Below are 19,654 nucleotides of genomic sequence, written 5' to 3' on the forward strand. Positions count from 1 at the left end.
TTGTGTGACAACAATAGAAATGGTAGAAGTGTAAAAAGCTGGACTCCCTGCCAATGCTACAACTTGTCGTTACTACTAAATAAGGCAGTAAGCTGGGAGGGTATATCAAAGAATGAATCACTCCACACTCGCCTTGTTTCTTGCACTTGTTTTCCACACATTTTCTGCTGGTCACTGTTGGAGACGTAGGTCCAGGCCAAAAGCACGTTTGGATTGAGCCAGTGTGGGAGTGCTTATGTGTGTTAAGTTTCTCTGCATTGAGATGTGTGGTTCCCTGCATAAGAAATGGAGTGAAGGTGCAGCTTTTCAGTTTCACTATGAGGAAAACCAGGTATGGAGTCAACCTGTAGCAGCACTGCAAAGCTCACACGCAGCATTTTGCTTTCTTTTAGCAATACAAAGATTGTCTCCACCACGATTTCCATCACTGTGTTGCTGGGCAAATCAGATGTTGTACAATTCAAATCCTTTGGTGTTCATAAGCAACAAAGTGAAGCTTTCAACTAACTCACTTTTACGTGTCCTTTACTTTCTTGCCCTGTGCCACAAAGATCTACATAAATAATACTATTTTCAGACCTCTGGAAGGAAGAGAGGGGGTCCAGGGTGAATATACCCTGATTGGACAAATAGGATAATGGCACAAGTCTTGTAGATGCCATCAGCTCTGCTTTTTAGGGACACTTTCACACACATCCCTTCCCTTCCCCTTGTTAAGAGACCCAGTGGTTCTGCCAGCAGACCCTCAGCACTACAAACAGAAACTACCACCTGTGAAAGTCAACCACACAGATCGAAATGCAGGTCTGTGGCACGTAGCATTGGCATGATTTGAAAACACTCACTGCATGCACAGAACAAATAAAAACCAAGTTGGGTTTGAAGAGAGCGGAGTTTACTCTGGGACACAGCGTTCAGTATTTGCAGATCATTGGACAGCTCAGTCTAGTACAGATCATGCCTTTTTATGGGGACATTCCAGCTCCAAAGAAAGCAAATTCTCCTGAAACACATTGTCTTAGTTAAACTTTTAATATGTTTTGGTATTGCTAGCAGCAGCTTTATATAATACAGTCTTGTAGTGCTCAACAAAGACCAAAACAAAAGAAACCAACTCATATTCTGTGTGCCATTGAACAAGAGGAGATGCAGCCAATGTGGATAAGTTACTATTGTGAGATTTGCACAGTATTTTACACCTGGAAGAGGGATGAATAACAAACAAGAAAGTGGATATCACCTGAGCCCTCTCTTGTAGTATACCTGTGATAGGTGGTACTAGGAGCCAAGCCAGGTCACTTACTGAAATTCCTTTAAAATCACATTCATTTCACCTTCTGTTTTCATTAAATTCTGCGTGCATGTTTCATGCCTTTTCTTTTTTTTTACTTTATTTAATATACTGCTTAACAAGTCCTTGAAAAATATCTGCAGTACACAGAATAATAGCACAGCACAGAATAGGAAAGAAAGACCTTTGAAGATCATTGAGCCCAACAGGCTGCCCACTTCACTTACTGTTTAGAAAGCTGTGCAGGTAATACTGCTGGAGGTCCTGCCTCATTTCTTCTCTCTAGCATCCTGAAACACCACTCAGTGCTGCTGGTGGACGAGTAGTCGCCTTGTAAGTGGTGTCATGCGTGGCTCCTGCAAGAATATCCACGTTGTGGAGTGCTAAAGGCTTGGATCCATGTTGAGTTCCTGCCATTCTTCTGTGTGCCTTGGCACCGCTGTCCTTGCAATGCTGTGATCCGTCTGAAATGCTGGACCACGTAATGCCTGAAAACTATTCTTCGTTATGCAAGAAGGGAGGGTTGGTATTTTGGGTTTTCCTCTTCTTACTGTTCTCCTCAGGACATTCAAATACGGTTTTATGATGCATTTGTGATTCTGTAAGCAGTCAGATGGGTAAAGTCATTCTGCTTGAAAATCAATGGAGCATTACTTTATTAAGAGCTGATGTCCAACTTACATACACTTAATATTTTTTACCATAAGGAACAGAGCTGGAGGTCCAGGCTATCTTATGGAATATTCGGAGTACCTGCCTATTCTTCAGCTCTAATCTTGTTTTTGAGGGCCCAAATTCACTGTACAAATTCTTGGTAATTGCCAACTCCACCGATGAGAGACTGCAAACTGAGCTCTGCTCTGATTGACATTGAAAGCTTTTGTGACTGGCAGCAACGTGTCCCTCTCCTGTGTTTCTTCTGTCACTTCTGTGTCAAGAGTGAATCCTTCAAAACCTCCAGTTTCCTTAAAATTTTAACCTGCTCGCTGGGAACAAGAAAATTGCCCTTTCCCAGTCAGTGTTCTCCCTTTCACATCGCTCTTATTGCAGGGAGGAACTGCCTGAAAAGAAGAAAAAAAACACAAAGCAGAACAACAACAACAACCAAAGAAAAACCCAAAAAACCCCAACAAAACCCACAACCTTCATTCCAGAGTCAAATTAGCAATGAGAATCTTGGAGTCTATTTTTGTCCAATACCATCTGGACAAAATTCAAGTATTTGATTTTTCCCATTGCTTTACTTTGTACTCCAGTTGACTCTGAAAGCACGGCCTGAACCACAAAATTCAATTAAAACACTGGGAGTAAACAGGGAGAAGAAATCAATGAGTGGATTATTCTATCAGCTGCTGTTCCCATGATCTTTCTAATCTCATGCCGCACTACTAGAAGGGCTGTTGGGGAATGGAGTCATCTTCAAATCAGATCAAACAGCTCCGTGCTCTGAGCGCACAGCAGGAAATGAGATCGATAGCATGAGCCTATTTGCTTGTAAGCGGCTGGCCTGGCGAATCCATGCACAGTGCAGAGGCTGATCTGCTTTTTAATCCTTCTCACTCCCGCTGTGAAGCTGAACGCTGGTTCTTGGATCAAACCTAAATCAGTGCAGATGCCAGGATTCTCAGGTGTGTATTTGCTGCTATATATGCATCCAGTAATGAATTAAGACATTTGGAAGAGAAATGTTGATTAATCACAAGATTCCATCTGCACCTCCTGAAAATTATTTTAGATTGGTTTACTGGTGGAATACAAGTGCTGTACGCTTCCCTAGATAGTCCTAAATAATAGAATGGTCAGAACACTGCAGGAAAATGGGATTGCTGAGGATGTGATGGATACCAATCAGGTGGAAGTTGATTAGTATTTGCAATATGAGACACAACATTATATCATGATGTACTTCAATAGAGACTCTTGTGTACTCAGAAAGTATGGCAAGGAAAGTATAATGACATAATCAGCATTGCTCAGGGTAGTTTCAATGGTTTCCTGACCATTCATCATAGGAGTACATTGTGCCTCATAAACACCTACGAGCTACCATAAATATGAATTCCATTCTGAACTTCCTTCAGACATATTTATTTCTGTGGCAGAGAGAGGGACTTGGAGAATCCTTCGTGCAGTAGCCACAGGAGCTGATCTGCCACTGAGTAGGCAGATGGCCAACTGAATGCACAGGCATCCGTGCAGACAGCTGAAAGGACAGATGTATCAAATCAGATTTATGAGGTCAGTTTTCCCAGCCAATAATGTCCAGATTGCTGTCTGACCTGTTATAACCTTCCTGTGTTTAAATGAATGTGAAACAGATAATCCAGCCTTTGGCGAAGACAACACTGATAGAATGCAAACATTATTTCTGTAGCCACATAAGATTGTTTTTCTAATTCAACAGAAAGTGTTGGGTTGAAGATCTTTAAGGAGTTCCCAGTATATTTATACTGCTCGTGTGTGAACAGAAATTTTCTCAGTCCAAGGGAAGGGGCAGAGTGCACCCATTTAATATCTGACTGCAGAAAACTAATGTACATCTCACTGCAATGCAGTAATAGCAGATGGGTTCTGAGCAGACATAAATGACATCTACTCTTCAAATGCAGAAATGAACCCATCTTATTGTGAGAAATGTGAACAAAATGCCAATTAAAGTTTCATGCTAAAAGTATGGTGGAATATATGGCAATATCCTTCTCTTCAAATTGGAAAGATATGGATTTGATGGGTGGGTGGTTCAATCTGCAGGACTGAATCCAGAGAGTGCTGGTCAATGGCTCCATGTCTGGGTGCAGATACAGCCCAGACAAAAAGGGACCATGTTTGATGATAGCTGAACACCTCATCCTTCCATTCCATACCACTAAAATTAAATGGAAGTATTTCATTACGGTGGTGTTGTTTAGCTGCTTGAATAAAAAAATTTGCCTTTCTTCCTTTTTTCCCCAATAAAATAAAGCTATTTTCCATCCTGTAAAATCCTTTTTCTCAGCAAATGGGTCTAAATTCTTTCAATATTGTTGTTTGAATCTTTATTTTTTTTATCCTATGGGAAAAAATGCAGATTACAATATGAGCGTTCTATGCAGGACACTTCAAGAAGATACTGAAACTGAAAAGCAAAAATAACTTTCTGATGGGAATATATTAAATAACATTGAACATAAAGGCTCATTGGCAGTGTCAATTGCCAGCTGCAAAAACATACAGTATTAGGATGGGAAACCTACTAGGAAGAAGCAGGCACTTGGGAAGAGCGCATTAGTAAAAATGCTATTTTTATTTAAAGGTTTGTACAGTCAAAGTTCATCTTTCAGTGTTTTTTAAAGATCCGAATTTCAGTGGCTTTAAAGCTTTAGGATCACCCAACCCTGGAGCTGCTGTCCTCGTGGGGATGGAATGAGAAGAAATTAATTCACTGTGCATCAAATCCTAGGCATGTTGTGGACTTCATGAGCTGCTTTTGTTCTCTCTCTCTTTTAATAGTAATAATCACTTCCCTAAACTGGACCTTGTCCATTTCTCTTGTATTTTATCCACGGTGGAGAATGGTTTTGACTGACACTGAAAACTCTTTCATAGCCCTCCTGCTGTGAGATAGCAGCCTCAGACAAGTTGTCTCTCGCTTTCCTTTCTCATGCTGGAAGTGGTGACAGATTCTTCACTTAAACTTTTATCTTCCTCCTGGCCATTTATTCTAAGAGCTTTCCAGCATTTATAGAGATGCTAAATTGAAGGCTTTCCGACTCTTACAAACCCAAACGTGTGTTTTTAATAGTAATTACAGCTGTTTGTATGTATTTCTTGGGCTGTGCACTAGAGCAGATGCTTTCAGACATTCATTCTAGGTGCCATCTCTAAGTAAATTAGTATTATAGGAAGCTTCTTAAAGTCAGCTGTGGTTTGCTGATGACTGATGACTGCCTTTGGACTCCATGGCACGCAGGCTTCCACATCACTGCAAGGCAACCTCCATGAATTTGAACTTATTAATGTTGAACTTATTAGTGTTTCTCATATTGACTAACAACAGTGGTGTAAACTGACATAACGAGAAAAGAAATGGTAACATTCAATCTTCTGGGACTGTTTCCCTCTCTGAACATTTCTCATGGTGGAAAGAGCTTCTGCTTCACCAAGAGAAACAAAAAGGAGTTGTCTTAGCAAGCTTTAGCTAGAGGCTGAGTTTGGAAGAGAATGGGAAGTAAATCCTCTACAGCTGGGAAAAAGATCCAGTGTGAGAGGGATTTGTACTGCGAAGGAAAAAGAGCTTCTGTCCTTTATCTTTTGTGCTTGTGGTTGCAGTTATTCCATTAATTTGATGATGTAAATGTTAAGCACATGGCGAAGATGACTTCAGAAGAATGACCTTTCAATTTTCTTATTCCCCTTCCTTCAGCTGAATGGGGGGAGGTAGTTATGGAATTGACAACAGACCCTGCGAGGGCCAGATCAGAATAAGGTGGTAGTACACAAATGTCAGACTTCAACAAATTAATCCCAGGATGGTCGCCCAGATGTGTTTGTAATAGATAATCTCAGTACAAACATAACGCTCTAATCTCTGCCACGGTGACTCACTAACAGATGCTAAATGCATCCACATTAACCTTAAGGCAAAGCATCTGCAAATGCATCTGTTGCATAAATGTTTAACACAATATTTTGAAGGATTACTTCTTTTTTTTTTTTACAATTACAATCACATTTCACAACACTCAGCTGTCCTTTGAAATACCTAAAAGAACAGGAAGCAGTGTAAAACATGGAACAATTAAGTAAGTTAAGGACAGTCAAACTGGTGTGCAGCATCCTGTGGTTTCCTTTGGTGAGAGTACACCTCTGGATGATGCAATGTAATTAAATTGAAATGTCAATAAAGAATCATAGCATGGCTTGGGTTGGAAGGGACCCCAAGGATCATCAAGTTCCAACCCCCCCACTAAAGGCAGGGCCACCAACCTCCCAGCCCAGGTTGTCCAAACAAAGTATAAAGCAGCACTTTCCTTCTGCTAAATTAAGCTGCGGTGTAAGGGATCACCTGGTACAACTTCTGACAGACTGCTGTATTTTAGATATAGAATGGTTTAGGTTGAAGTGGACCTTAAATCCATATTGCATTAGCCATATCAAGGCTAATACAAATCCCATATAGCTCTTAAAGCAGTGTAAGCTGATCCATCCCGGTAACATTTATTTTCAGATAGTGTCATTGTTTGGCTTTTATTGATTGTGTTCAAATTTCAGGCTTTAATGATGCCAGGATGGTTAATCTGTAGGCTCAGAGTTTAATTCCTGATAAGAAATTCTTCAAACAGGGTGAAAGAAACCCAAATTTCAGCTGGGGCGAAGCAGGGGACGGGGAGGATAAGGCATGACTGAGCAACATAAAACAGAAACTGAGTGCTGATTCAAATACCAAACAAAACCACGGCAGAAAGTTCTCAGACTGAGACTCCCAAAGGACATGGGTACATAACTGCCAAAAAAGTACTAAGGAATCTTGGTCCTATAAAAATTGAATGCTGCTGAAAATATCACCTCCCACCCAGTCCAAATAATAGGTGGCGTTCTAATACGATCTAATACGACTAATATGATAGGAAATGAGATATTTAGCTAAGCAGATGTTTGGGATGATTCACCACCAATGCTGAGGCAGTTTGTATTGCATGGAGGTTCAATATTTGCTACATTTACTTGCCACACTGTAAACTGGAATTTATTACACAAGGAGATTCAGTTATGGAATATGCAACTTTTACATTGAAGGAAACAGCTGAAATTGAACCAATTCTCATTAATCCAATACTTTGCCTTCCAGCTTCAAGGGTAAAGAGGAGGAGGAATGCCCTGTGTTTGTATTGCTTATTTACATCAGGATCTTAAACCAAGACTAACGAGGATTTGTTTCTAAGAAGCAATATATATTATATTATACTATATTATACTACATTATACTATATTATACTATATATTATATTATACTATATATTATATTATACTATATATTATATTAAACCAAAAAGTTCTGGAGAAGATAATAATGATTCCATTCATGAAATGCCATGCGCATCTGAATGAATGCTTTTATTTGTCGTAGGGGCCAGAGTGTCTTCAACATCTGATAAATGCTGATGTTAAGCAGTTCAAACACACTTGCACATCTGCTGTATGGATGCATGCATTGCCTGCACAGCACTTGGCAATTTTCTATGCCACTATAGTGCAGACTGAACACCCAGACCCACAATAAAGGCTGGGACTCTGCTGATGAGGTAGTCTGGACATTTACACTCTGCTGTGGGAAATCCTTACCAAGCAATACACATTCTTTTAACTCACTTTTCCCTTTTTGGTTTCCATGCCTCAATGGACTGATGAGTGGTTTAATGGAAGAAAAACTGTCCCTGGAGAAGATTTCTAATTTTGCTCCCTGGGTGAGCAGAAACTTTTAGAGAGCTGCAGGCTGCCACTGGTGGAGGAGGGCTGGGAAAGGTCAGAGACCCCTGAATCATAGCTTTGTTTTCAGCAGCTCCGCTGGTAAAGCCCCATAGACATTCTCCAAAGCTCTCTGTTTGAGATGAGAGACAGCTCATTTCCCCTCCTAGATTTATAAGACTGTTTAAAATGGTGACATCTTTAGGGCCCTCGAGGCCACGATCCAGGGGTGAAGCTGGGAAAACTGCAAACACAGAAATTAAAGACATTTTTATCAAGGCATTGCCAGTTTCCTTCCACTAAGACTCTTGTAGTCAAGATGCTGCTCCTTTGATACAGCATTAATATGAACAGTCTGCATTGGAGGGCAAAACCCCTGAAACTCCATTTCTCTAAACTCCAAAACAACCAATTTTTACTATTTGTCCTTAAAATAATACATTAGGTTGTGGTTTTTTTCCACTTAAGTGACTCTTCCTGTATCTCTCACACAATAGCTGCAATAGGCAATTTTATTTTCAAATGAAGCATTTCGTTCTAAAGCAGAATATCTGCATTATGGAAGTGCTGTCATCCATTTGTCATCTACTTATAAAGTCTTTCAGGCTACCAGAATATGTTTTATACAACGCTGAACTGTGGTTTTCTTTTACACCAAAGTCAGCAGGGGGGGCAGTATCAGATACCTGTGTATAATTTTATTCCCATTTGCCTTATGCATGCTCAATTATTTTTAATATACAGATTGAGGTGCCAAGTTATACTGCTTTTCTTAACCCACCGTATCAAACTGCGTTATTCCTCCTAATATCACAGGTCTGATGAAATCTGAGCTCAGGCCTCGACTCAGAGCATTTCTTTTCCCTTCACTCCCTGCTCACACAGTTCATCACTTGGGTGAATTTTTTTCCACTATTTCCTAGAAATGGTGCCTTTCCTTTGTACCATCTCAGTACTGGCACAGCAGGCAGGCAGATGGATTCTATCTGCTCCCATCTGCCATGAAATTAGTGCTGAGTTCTTCATCTAAACCACTCCAGCACACGGTGTAATTCTTTTATATCCGCACTGATTTATTAATTATGAAGATCAAAGTTGTGAGTTAACCAACAAATAACATTCAGTCTTCCTTGCATCTCTGTGTTTTTATGTGCTTGGACTTCAACTGACCAGAAGGCCGTAGCTTTGCACTTGGAAATTGCTTGATTTGACAGGTTCTGTATTTGCGACATCAAAATATGTTGCTATGGAAAATGTTACAAGTTCTAATTAAAAATGCAGAGGTCACAAGTTTCCCAGAACCAGCGGGGCGTAGATCTTAGGAGAAAAGAATCACAACATAAAAAATCCAGAGATATGTCAGTCTGCAATTTTCCAGATCTGAAAGGAGTGCAGCAAGTGGTCAGAAAATAAACCACATGAGACTGGAATTCTGATGGAGTTCCCTTGCACTCATTCATATGCTGTGTGTATTACCTTTCCAGTGGCATAAATTGCCTTTGGAAATGATGCAGAGCGCACAGCTTTGAAATGCCCTAACACAAATTAGAGGAGAGTCAGTAATTTCATGTAAATTAGGAGAAAATAGACCTGCCCGGTCGTTGTTTCACATCAAATGCCAGCACTGAAATACCTTCCATGTAATATCCAAGTGTTCTGCCATCTACATGCCTCCATCACTTCCTTTGAAGGTTCATCCACCTTCAATTATGACTCACTGACTTTCCCTCCCTTCCATACCTCTTTATTTGTCCAACTGTTTCTACTTTCCCCCATTATACATTTTTCTTTGTAAACAACCTTTGTGTCTTTCTGTTCCTTTTGCTCCAGCTCAGCCAAACCACAAGAACCAATGGTACTGGCCTGAGGCAGTAATATCTAAGCTGGAACATCTATGAGAAGATGTACCCACAAACTATTCCAACCAGAACCTATGAGTACCTCAGCTGCAATGAATCCATCCATGCTCAGTGCCATGCTGTTATGAACACACCTGTTCTGGAGATTTCTGCATTAATGCATTGCATAACTCAAAATACGTTCTGTTTCTTATCTTTTCATGGTGCTGGAACCCTCAGTGCTTTCTCTTCTCTTTCTTCTTTTTATTGCTTTTCCAAAGCAGTGATGTGTCGTTATTACAGCACAGCACCAAGTCATCTTCAGTTTCCTATTGGGACAGCAAAGAATCCTTCTGCACTGTGCAGGTTGGAAGCCTGCAGTGCAGTGGGTCCTCAAACCCATCTTTGGGTTCACCCAAATGATTATCTAGATAATAAAGAATGAATATGTGAACTTTTGCATAAGATTTCAGTCACCCGCCAAAGATCTCCCATGATGTGGACTCGCCACCCCACTGTGTTCTGTATATTACACGTCATCTTTAGTTTTTTTCTTTTTTAATGATTTTTTTTCGTCATTTCTGCAGGAATTCAATACTTGGTTTGTTGCCAGAGTTAACATGGGGGTGACTAACATGGCTGTGGCCTGAGGCCATAACCCTTAAACTGAGAAGAGAGAAGGTCAAGTGGGATACGAGAGCATGAAACAGACTTTGTTGTTATAGTAAAGGCGTTTTTTTCATAACTGCAGAAACTGGCATTGGGACGATGGATTTCAAAGCCTTCCTGCATCATTTTGGTATAATAGAAAATACCATAATTGATAAATCAACTCTAGATCCCCTCCCCCCACCCGGCACTACTTTTATTGTTTAAAACTACCATGGCTAATCAGGACAAGGACTGGATGCCTTCATGAACTCTCACAAATGCCAATCTATAGTTTTATGAAAGTAGGAAATGTCATTCATCTGTATTTAATTAAACGTTTTAAAGCCTATGAGCAGAGCTCATTACCACCAAACATTCTAGGCAGCCGCCTTAAAGCAGCTCCTACAGTTACTTCCTTCTTTCTCTGTTAATAAGGAAAGAATTTCTCAGATAACTACGGGATAAATTTGGGATCAAGATCCAAATGATTTTGTTTTTCATTGAACTGAAGCACTGCCAGACCTTAACTTCCTTATTCCAAGAGGAGAGGCCATGGATTCAGATGGCAGCTTAAAGGGCAGCCATGCTCCTTAGAAGCTACAAACCTTCTGCCTTACATTTCTACATTAGGAAGTTACTTGCTCCTTGTTAAAAACTGGACTCATTAGGCTAATCACTTAAAATTTCCTCCTGCTTAATGTGCTATTAGAGACTTGAAATAATACTTTCCTCCTTGTTGTGCGCAGATAGAACAGATCTGTTTTCCATCATAAAGCAGCAGAAAGCACGCTACAGTCATTTCACATGAGCTTAGCATTTCCATTTCCCTACGTTAATTGTGGACATACTTTTATTGCTGCCCGCCTTTCCTCTTAATTGATGCCTTTAAAAATAAGACAGATACTGAGAAAAGGGATTATCTTTAAGGGCCCTATTACATCATACGAGCCACTATGAAGAATTAACTCTATCCCAGCCTGAACCAGGACAGTTGCAATGCTTTGTGCAGATTGGATCCTTACCTTCTAAATGTTAATCCCAGTTGACACAAAGAAAGAAAAACGGTGTTGTCTTTTGCTGTCTGACACTTGGCTGCCTTCTGTCTTTGCTTTGAGTCATCCCCTGATTTCCAGCAGGGAACCATCAGGCCCATGAAACTGTACAACAGAGTTTTGTATTCTAGGACACACAGCTCAACCTGTTTAGACAGCAGCAAATAATTTGCACTAAGCAAAAGTCCTCATGCATGGAAAGACAGTATTTATTTTCCTCAGAAACTGAAATAAATGAGAATTCAGCACCAATTTCTGCCCCCTTATAAGAAGATTCTTTGCTTTCTTAGGCAATTCTGTAGGCAATCGGATGATCAAAGGTTTGGGTGGGTTTTTATTCCAGATAACATGGAGCAGTATGAAATGAGTGAGTTCTCCCTCCTCTTCCTATCAATACAATAGGTACATAATCTATATACATCTGAAATAGCCAAACAACTGCTAACCATTGCAGTCCCCCAAAATCCCTGCACCTACTTTAACAAACTGTGCTCCTGTTACAGCCCCTCACTTGCAGCTTGGCCATGCAATGTACCATCTCACCATGCTGTGGTGGGACAGCTGGCCTGCAATGAACCCCAAGATAAGGATAATTACAGCATCTGCAATTTGTCCAGTTCACTTTCTCTAATTTCCTGCTTGCTGGTGCTCCAAACAACAAGTGCATTCCGTCATGAAAGGAATGAGCCCACTGACAGGGAACGGGATGGAGCAGAAAGCAGCTGTGCTGCTCTTACAAACAAACTCTATTCCAAAAACTCATAGCATTGATTACACGTATCAGAGCAGTGATACCATGTACAAAAAGAATGAGAAGAGCAGCTCCCTACTTCCATAAACTAAGGATGAAACACAGAACATGTCCCTCTGGTGCTTTGGATTCTCTCATTCATGCTCTCAAGCTGTACAGCCTTAGGGATGCTTAGCAAAAGGGAGCTTGTACAAAGTAGATGGGTTCTCACCTTGCTTATATCCAAAACCACTGAGTCTGAAGTCCAGAATCAAATGACTTGTTATTGATGAGCAGCATACAGTGAGCCAGCGTTTAAAAATGGCATCTGGCTGTACTCACTGTCTATGCATCAAACCCAGTTTTCAGCTGACAGTGAGCCATGATGCTCAGTGGAGGCAGGTGACCCATTTTTCCTCTATGCATTCAGTCTGTTCCTTCAGCATCTGCATTATAACTGTATTATTGTGAGTCTCCTGATGTGAGATGCACGTACCCAGGAGCGGGGCAGATTGCTATGACTCTGCACCAACCTCTCCAGATCATTGCATGGAAAACGTCCTCAGTGCAGAATGAAGCTCTCAGCACTGACCTTTAGGGACTAAAACACTTCAGTGCCTCAGGGTGCTTCTGCATGATGGACACTTGGATGCAGCCGCTGGCATCTGGATGGGCCACAACTGTGTATTTACTCCATAATTACAGATAGAAAAGCTGCTTCATATTAGCACAGACATTGTGCATGGGCTGCAGGGCAGTTACTACAGGCAGCATCCAGCAAATTGCTCTTACACTGCTATTCAATGAGATTCGCATGCCTGCAAAATGTCATGTTATCTTCCCCATTCCTTTTCCCCTTCTGACATAACTGAGGCTCCTCTCCCCCCCATGAGCCTCAATGGAGGCTTTGTTTCCATCTTTAACAAACTTTCTGTGCAGCAGGATTAAGGAGCTGACACAAAGGATGGTTCTCTTCTCTCATTGCCATCACACTGAGCACATTGCTGCTGTCAGCTCCAGCTGAGATCCTACAGAAGGAGATGGGGTGAACTAAGGGAGGAGGACCATCTTAATGCTATTTACATCCCATATATGTCCTATTCAGCATTATAACCTATCATATTGGTGTCCTATATGGGATTACGCGTTGGGGGGGGAATGCCAATCTGTACAAGGGTTATATGATCATTAGATGGATGAGCTCTAACATGTGGGATCACGTTGCACAGCATTACAACCAAGCAGGTTTTAAGTAACCCCAAACACTATACGACCTACCTGAACTACCTATTTTAGCGCTCTATCTCTATGGTTCTTGGTCCTCCAGGCTGTAACACGCATGAGCAGGGAAACACGGAAGAAGCCTTTCTTTCTTCCAGCCGCGAGTCTGCCAACTTCTATGGTCCTTGAGCCTCCGGGCAGGAAGATGAGTGTGCACAGAAAGGCAGAAGCATGGCAGCATGTCCCAGAACAGTGTGGGTCCAGAGAGGCCTCTATGGGACACTCTGGGAAGCATCAATGGCAGCTCAGAGCACAGAGCAGCCCTGGGATGGGAATCCAATGCGGTGCATGGAGCACTCTGCAGTGCCTGCAGTACCGCACAGTGTCCAGCAGGTGGCAGCAGAGAGCCACCTCTGCATTGGGTTGTATTGCATCACTTGCAATACAGAACAGATGGTAACTGTGGGGTCCAGAGCCCTAACAGCAATAACCACAACCCTAATAGGACCCTGACCCCTAAAGTAACACCAACCATCAGCCTAATAACCCTGCAGAGCTGAAAGGACTTTAAGTGCTCCCATAGACCAGACAGATGAAGCTGGAAAATTAACTTTTATCTGAAGAAATCATTATCTGCGCAGCTCAGAGCATCCAGCACTGCACAGCACAGCTCACACACAGCCCACACTCGCTTCTATGGCCGCACATTGGGTCCCTGTTGTGCTGTCCAAGGACACACAGCCTGCCAGCCTCTCCTCCAGCCTTGGAAGCCTCCAAGCTGCTCATCTGGAGGAGGAAAGGAGGAAAGAAATGAGAGACATCCCAGGGAAGGGGCAGCCCACGCAGCATCAGGACGCACCTGCCCAGCACGGCCTGCAGGGATCCCCTCAGTGCTGCATTGCTGCCATCCAGAGCTGCTGCCAGACGGCTGCGGTGCGACGGGCTGAGCTGCAAAAGGAGAGTAGGTGTGGGACTGCAGAACGAAGGGAGCCATTAAGGGTGTGAGGCTGCACTCACCTGGCTGTGGTACGTGGTCAGCACGGCCGTCAGCAGCTTGGCATAGCTCAGAGAGGTGGCAAAGGCCGGGGCCTGTCGGCACAGGGTGAGCACCAGGAGGTCAAACAGCTCAGAGGGCAGCGGCTCCTGCAAGAGAGACAGGAGCACTGCAGCCTTCAGCATCGCACTGATGGAGCTGCACACGATGCAGCCTCACCTGCCTCCCCAGCACAGCCAGCACCACCAGCAGCAGCTGCTCGGTCAGAGGGACGGCCAGCACCTGGCTGCAAAACACATTGAGGTGTCCATGCTGCTCACACAGCCTCAATGGCCGCGTGCTTTGCATGCTTTGCATCTTGTCGTCTCTCACCCCAACACCATCCTGACGCAGTCGGGCTCCAGGCACTCGTCTATGAGCTCACACAGCAGCTTGGTCTGCTCAGCGCCTGCAGGGGGAAAGATGAGGCTGCCAAACCCACAGGTGTGGGCTTCCCAGCTTCCACTGCTGCTCACTTGCTCAGATTACACCAGCACTGTGGATCCTAACACACATTTAAGGGTGATAAATGCCCTCAAAGACAGCACCCCACACCACCCACCCCTCCCATCAGGGCAGCCCAGCACACACCTTGCCCTGGCTCCTGCAGGACCGGAGCCACCAGGACCTGACAGAAGGGCTCCGAGTACTTGGAGCAGAAGGAGGTGAGGGCAGCCATGAGGTGTCGGGAGGGCGGCTGTGAGAGGGACAGGACCTGTGGGCAGAAAAGGCATCAGTGGGGATGCAGAGCGGGAAACGGGGCACACTCAGGCTGGGAAAACTCTGCCTGAAACACTCACTCGAGTGAGGAAAAGCTGCTCAGCCAGGACAGCTGCACTGGAGTAGCTGAGGTCGGGTGTGAGAGCCAGCAACCAGCTGCAGAACTGCACCAGGAGCTGCTCCGGACACGTGGAGAGCTGGAGGAAGGAGCACAGCCCCTGGAGCTGGGGACAGCAGAAAGGTCAGGGCTGTCAGAGACAGCAGCAGCACCTCCAGCTGCAGGGATATATCCCTGCTCACCTGGCTTGGAGAGCAGCTGTTGAGGATGTGCAGCTCAGGTGGGACGCTCAGCTCTGTGTGCTGCAGGGAAACACCATCCTTGAGTAAAGCACCAAACAAACCAAGCCACAAAATGCTGCTTTTCTCTTCCCTAGTGCCTCCCAGCCTGACCCACATGATGTAGGGGAGGTAACACAGCTGGGCTGTTGTCCCCTGACACTCACCCTACAAAACCCATCTCCTCTCCCACTCCTGGAAGCCCCATTCAGCCCATCTGCACCAAGGATGGAGGTAAAAGCAATCACTTACATTGGCTTCTTGCAGCAGCAGCATTTTCAGCCTTGGTCCGTGCATCTGGGGAAAGAGAAGTGGAAGAACAGAAGTCAGACTCAATCTCTAAGGCACCCACACCACACACAGCAGCAGTCTGAAGGCAGAGGTGTCCCTATGAGACATGGGGATGCTGCAAGAACAGCACCCCACCTTGCCACAAGGCGGGGAAGGCTTGGCAAAGGGAGATAGAATGGAGGTGGATTGAGGCCCATAGAAAGTTGAAGCCCTCCCCAGTACCTGGATAAAGGACTGGACCTCCGCTGCCACCTCCGGCCCCAAACTCCTCCTGGGCTCCTTGTCTGCCTCCTGCTGGGTGCTTTCCAAGGCAGCCCCAGCCGGGCTCTGTGCACATCCATCCCCCGATGTCTCTCCATGCTCCTCTCCTCCCATCCCAGCCGTGCCATCCTCACCTCCCTGCAGCTCAATCACCGCATCCTCCAGCAGCGGCCTCTTCCCCTCCCTCTCTTCATTCAACTCCAGACTTTCCTCCAGCACCTTCTTGCGCTTCCCCCCTGGTAGCACACAACCAGCCCCATCATCCCCATCCCGTTTGCTGAAGCACCACCTCAGTTTGCTCCTCCCCTCTGCTTTGCTCTGGGTGATTTTCTGGCACAGACGTTTGAGCTGCTGCTGGCAGGACGCTGTCAGGGCAGGGGGGGGTGGGAAGGAACGCTCCATTCCCTGCAGCAGCAGCACCCGCAGTGCGTGCACCCAGGGGTCGGGCTGGGGGTCCTGCCCTGCAGCACGCAGCAGCTGCTGGATGCAGTTTGCAGGTACCAGCTCTAAGACTGCGTTCAGCAGCGAGAAGAGGTTCCTCTGGCACAGGACGGGGAGCAGCAGCAGCCGCGGTTTGCTGGAAGATGGGAAGAAAAACAGGCTGCATCACTGCACTGAGTGCACAGGAATCGGGCACCCGATGCAACCAACCTCCCCCCGATCCCGTGTTTGGTGACGGCAGCGACTCACACAACCAAGGCTCCATCCGGCCCGTCCAACGTGGGCTCCTCCGCACACAGCGAGTCCGCAAAGCTCGACCAGGGGAACGCGTGTCCCGCTCCGTGCTGGGCCTGCAGCCGCTGCAGGGCACGGAGAGCGGCCAGGGACCCAGCGGGGCCGGAGCACAGAGCGTGGAGCAACAGGCGGCACGGCCCGGCCAGGAGCTGCAGCCACGGCGGCTCCATGTCTGCTCCATCCACCGACACGTGGGGGCCCACGCGCGCCAATTCTGCGCCCGCCCCGCGAAGGAAATAGGAAAAGCGCGCGCTGTATGCAAACGAACGCGCGCTGTATGCAAACGAACCCACGTGCCGAGTGCAAAGGAGCCCTTAAAGGGAACGCGCACCGCTCGCGCTGACCCCAATAGGACGCGAGGCCTGGAGGCAGTGTTAGAGCTGGTTTATTTCGATATTCCCAGATTTCGCTAAAAACAGTTTAAAATTGGTTTAAAAACAGCTTAAAACCCCAGGGCAGCCCGGCTCAACGTTCCTCTCAGCCCTCTGTGCCTTAAAAAAACCCCTCCCCATCTCAGCTCCTGCAGGGGGCAAATGAAGGGGCTGAAACCCCCCACTGAATAACCCGGATCCACGCAGCAGACGGACCATCCCATAGGCACCCCGTCCCATAGGCACCCCTCCACCCCATCATACCAAAGCCAGGAGCAGCTCAAAGCATTAAAAGCAGATCATTCCATTCCCAGATGCTTCCCTTGAAGCCAAGAGCACCCGGGGGGTCCCACGTCTCAGTTTGAATCACTGCTGTCCTCAAAGAGCAGCTGCTGCCTATAGCTCGCATACAGCAAGTCCAGCTCCAGCAGAGCGCTGGTGACGGCCCATTCCAGCAGGTGGAATTCCTCCTCTTCCTCATCAGAGCTCTCCAAGGGGGATGGGCTGCGCTCCTGCAGCACAGACAGAGGGTGAACCCCAACCCCACACAGAGCCCTGACCCCACAGGACACATTGCCCCACTCACAACACGCTGCTGCCTCCTGTGCCGTGGTGGTGGGGGGCGTCCATGGGGCAGTTGGTGCAGGTAGATGCAGTCAGACCCAAAGGGGCAGCGGCCGCGGTTCCGGGTGAAGAATTTGCAGCTGATTCTCCTGCAGGGTTCAAGCAGCAGCTGTGAGCACAGCAGGAGCTGCACAGCCCGCCCTGCTCAGCACTCACCCTGTCCGTGCCCTGAAGCTTTCGATGAGCTGCTGCTTTTCAGCTCCATCTGAGACCCAGAACTTGTGTGGGATGTAGTAGGCAGAGGTGAGCCGGCACTGCGGGCAGGCCCTGCGGAATCATAGAGTCATTAGGGCTGGGAGAACTCTGAAATCCTGAAGTCCAACCTCAACCCACCCCATCTATGACCCCTGCTGTATGACCCCCTGGATATCCTGTGCCAATTCCTGACCATCTTCCTGGTAAGAATTCTTTAATATCCAACCTGAGATGGGTCCCAATGGGGGAGCAGCCCTGGCAGAGCTCAGCACCCACATGGGAGCACCCAGCATCCTCACCCCATCACAGCTCCCACACCCAAGGAAGGACTTCATTGGTACAGTGACCCCATATCCCTGTGCTGCCCCCATGTGTCCCTACACACTCACTTGATGACGGTGCTCGGGAAGTCCCGGCTGCGTCTCCAGGTGCGGATACAACCCAGGCAGAACGCGTGGCTGCAGCTGGGGAGGATCCCAAAGAGCCGCTCCTCGGGCAGCGCCTTCCCATAGACCCGCTCCATGCAGATGCCGCACACCACAGCCTCGCTGCGTGCCCTCGGGTCTGCGGGGGGGGCCGGAGCTGCGGCAGCACCGAGCTGTGCGGGGTCCTACAAACAGCAACACGGCTCTGCAGCCCACGGGCAAAACCTGAGGGTCACACGGGCTGCACAGCCACGGGACCGAACCCACCTCCGAGCAATGAGCCCACGCTGCCTCCATTGCTTTGCTGGGGGCTGGGAAGCTGCAGTCTGATCTCAGCCCATTCCGGCGGGGGCCTGAGGACAGAGGAGCTGTTAGAAAAGCCCACCCCACCGTGGGGTCCAGCTGCCCGCAGAACACAGGCTCAGCACTCAGCTGCCCCCCTCCCTTAGGGAGGGACCGGTAGGGTTTCCCACAGCCCCAGCGTGGCTTTATCTGGAGATGGGGATGAAGATTTGGGAGCAGGGCACACACAGCACCCACCTGCTGCACCCCGAGCTCTCGCAGGGACGGATCCTCCACGCACAGCCCACCCGGGGCGGTCACGGCGCACGGGGATGTTCTCGTTGCCATTCTCTTCTTCTTCCATACGTGGGGATCCGAAGGCGGCTCGAGTTGTGCTGGGGTCAAAGCTGTTCCCCGCTGCCCCCCGGCCCCAGGACGCCGCCCCCGGCTCCGACCCGTCCCAGCGGGTCCTTGCGGGCTGCGGCTGTTCCGGAGCCGGAGCGCGATGCCGGGGCGGGGGGAACTTCGAGCCGTGCGAGAAGCGGCAGCGCTGCCCCCAGCGGCACCGACCGCGGGCAAAATCCCTGCGGGGAGGGAGAATGTCCATGGCCGGGGGGGGCCCAAAGCTCAGGGATGGAGCATCACCCCCCGGCAGCAGCAGCAGTTTGCCATAATGCAGCCACGTTTTCTCCCCAGCAGAGCTCCCGGCTCAGCCTTACCTCCCCCTGCCAGGCACTACCAATCCCTACCTGCACAGGGGTCTCACAGAGCCCCCCCGACCCCGTAGCGCCCCCGGTGCCACCAACGAGCCCGGCTCCATCTCCTCCCGCAGTGCAGGGTGAGCGGCCCTTCTGGGGCTTTTATGACCTTGGTGGGGTGGGCACACCCTCACCTTAATTGCGTTCACCTGCTGCTCCTCATGCTGGTGGGAGGTGGGGGGTCTGTGTACCCAAATTGCCATAAAACAGGTGTGGGAAATGCAAAGGGAAACGGTGCAGCTTCCCATGGAGCACCTGAGCGGGTTCACTGTGCTGGTTCTCTTTGGATTTGGGGCATCTTTTGGGCATCTATCACCATCCTTCTTGTATTATCACCATCTTTTGTATTATTCCACCTTACACATTGGAAGCGCAGGTAGGAATGGAAATGCATCC

General features: G+C 47.0%; 2 protein-coding genes and 1 long non-coding RNA gene across 6 annotated transcripts; all 3 read right to left on the reverse strand.

The window, feature by feature from the left end:
* Window positions 1-1,518: 1,518 nt before the first annotated feature.
* Window positions 1,519-13,582, reverse strand: LOC146754807 (uncharacterized). The gene is made up of 3 exons (XR_014938804.1): window positions 13,285-13,582; window positions 11,247-11,422; window positions 1,519-2,352 (listed from the first exon to the last, which is right to left on the reverse strand). It is a non-coding gene; the product is annotated as an uncharacterized LOC146754807 (long non-coding RNA).
* Window positions 13,583-13,820: 238 nt separating this feature from the next.
* Window positions 13,821-16,813, reverse strand: FANCE (FA complementation group E). Of its 3 annotated transcripts, none has more exons than XR_014938798.1 (11): window positions 16,559-16,813; window positions 15,830-16,445; window positions 15,569-15,613; window positions 15,281-15,340; window positions 15,061-15,228; window positions 14,852-14,975; window positions 14,594-14,669; window positions 14,441-14,507; window positions 14,245-14,370; window positions 14,087-14,175; window positions 13,821-14,013 (listed from the first exon to the last, which is right to left on the reverse strand). XR_014938798.1 is itself a non-coding variant. In XM_085527242.1 (11 exons), exons 1-11 carry the CDS (start codon window positions 16,771-16,773, stop codon window positions 13,870-13,872), a joined length of 1,686 nt encoding a protein of 561 aa, XP_085383368.1. In that variant the 5' UTR covers window positions 16,774-16,813; the 3' UTR covers window positions 13,821-13,869. The 3 variants fall into 3 exon arrangements, 2 of the variants coding, with proteins under 2 accessions (XP_085383368.1, XP_015740866.1); XM_085527242.1 differs by having other exon boundaries at window positions 14,087-14,155; window positions 15,061-15,204; XM_015885380.3 differs by having other exon boundaries at window positions 15,061-15,204.
* Window positions 16,814-16,970: 157 nt separating this feature from the next.
* On the reverse strand, window positions 16,971-19,635 carry LOC107324800 (uncharacterized). 2 transcript variants are annotated; one of them, XM_015885163.2, is made up of 7 exons: window positions 19,250-19,635; window positions 18,759-19,084; window positions 18,486-18,571; window positions 18,183-18,403; window positions 17,755-17,865; window positions 17,561-17,687; window positions 16,971-17,486 (listed from the first exon to the last, which is right to left on the reverse strand). In XM_015885163.2, the coding sequence occupies exons 1-7, from the start codon at window positions 19,504-19,506 to the stop codon at window positions 17,331-17,333; spliced, it is 1,284 nt and encodes a 427-aa protein (XP_015740649.1). In that variant the 5' UTR covers window positions 19,507-19,635; the 3' UTR covers window positions 16,971-17,330. The 2 variants fall into 2 exon arrangements, with proteins under 2 accessions (XP_015740649.1, XP_085383372.1); XM_085527246.1 differs by lacking the exon at window positions 17,755-17,865.
* Between the last annotated feature and the right edge of the window lie 19 nt (window positions 19,636-19,654).

Source organism: Coturnix japonica, chromosome 38 (assembly GCF_054131305.1).
Source record: "Coturnix japonica strain WE chromosome 38, WE-NBRP24, whole genome shotgun sequence".
In the NCBI taxonomy this organism is placed as follows: Eukaryota; Metazoa; Chordata; class Aves; order Galliformes; family Phasianidae; genus Coturnix; species Coturnix japonica.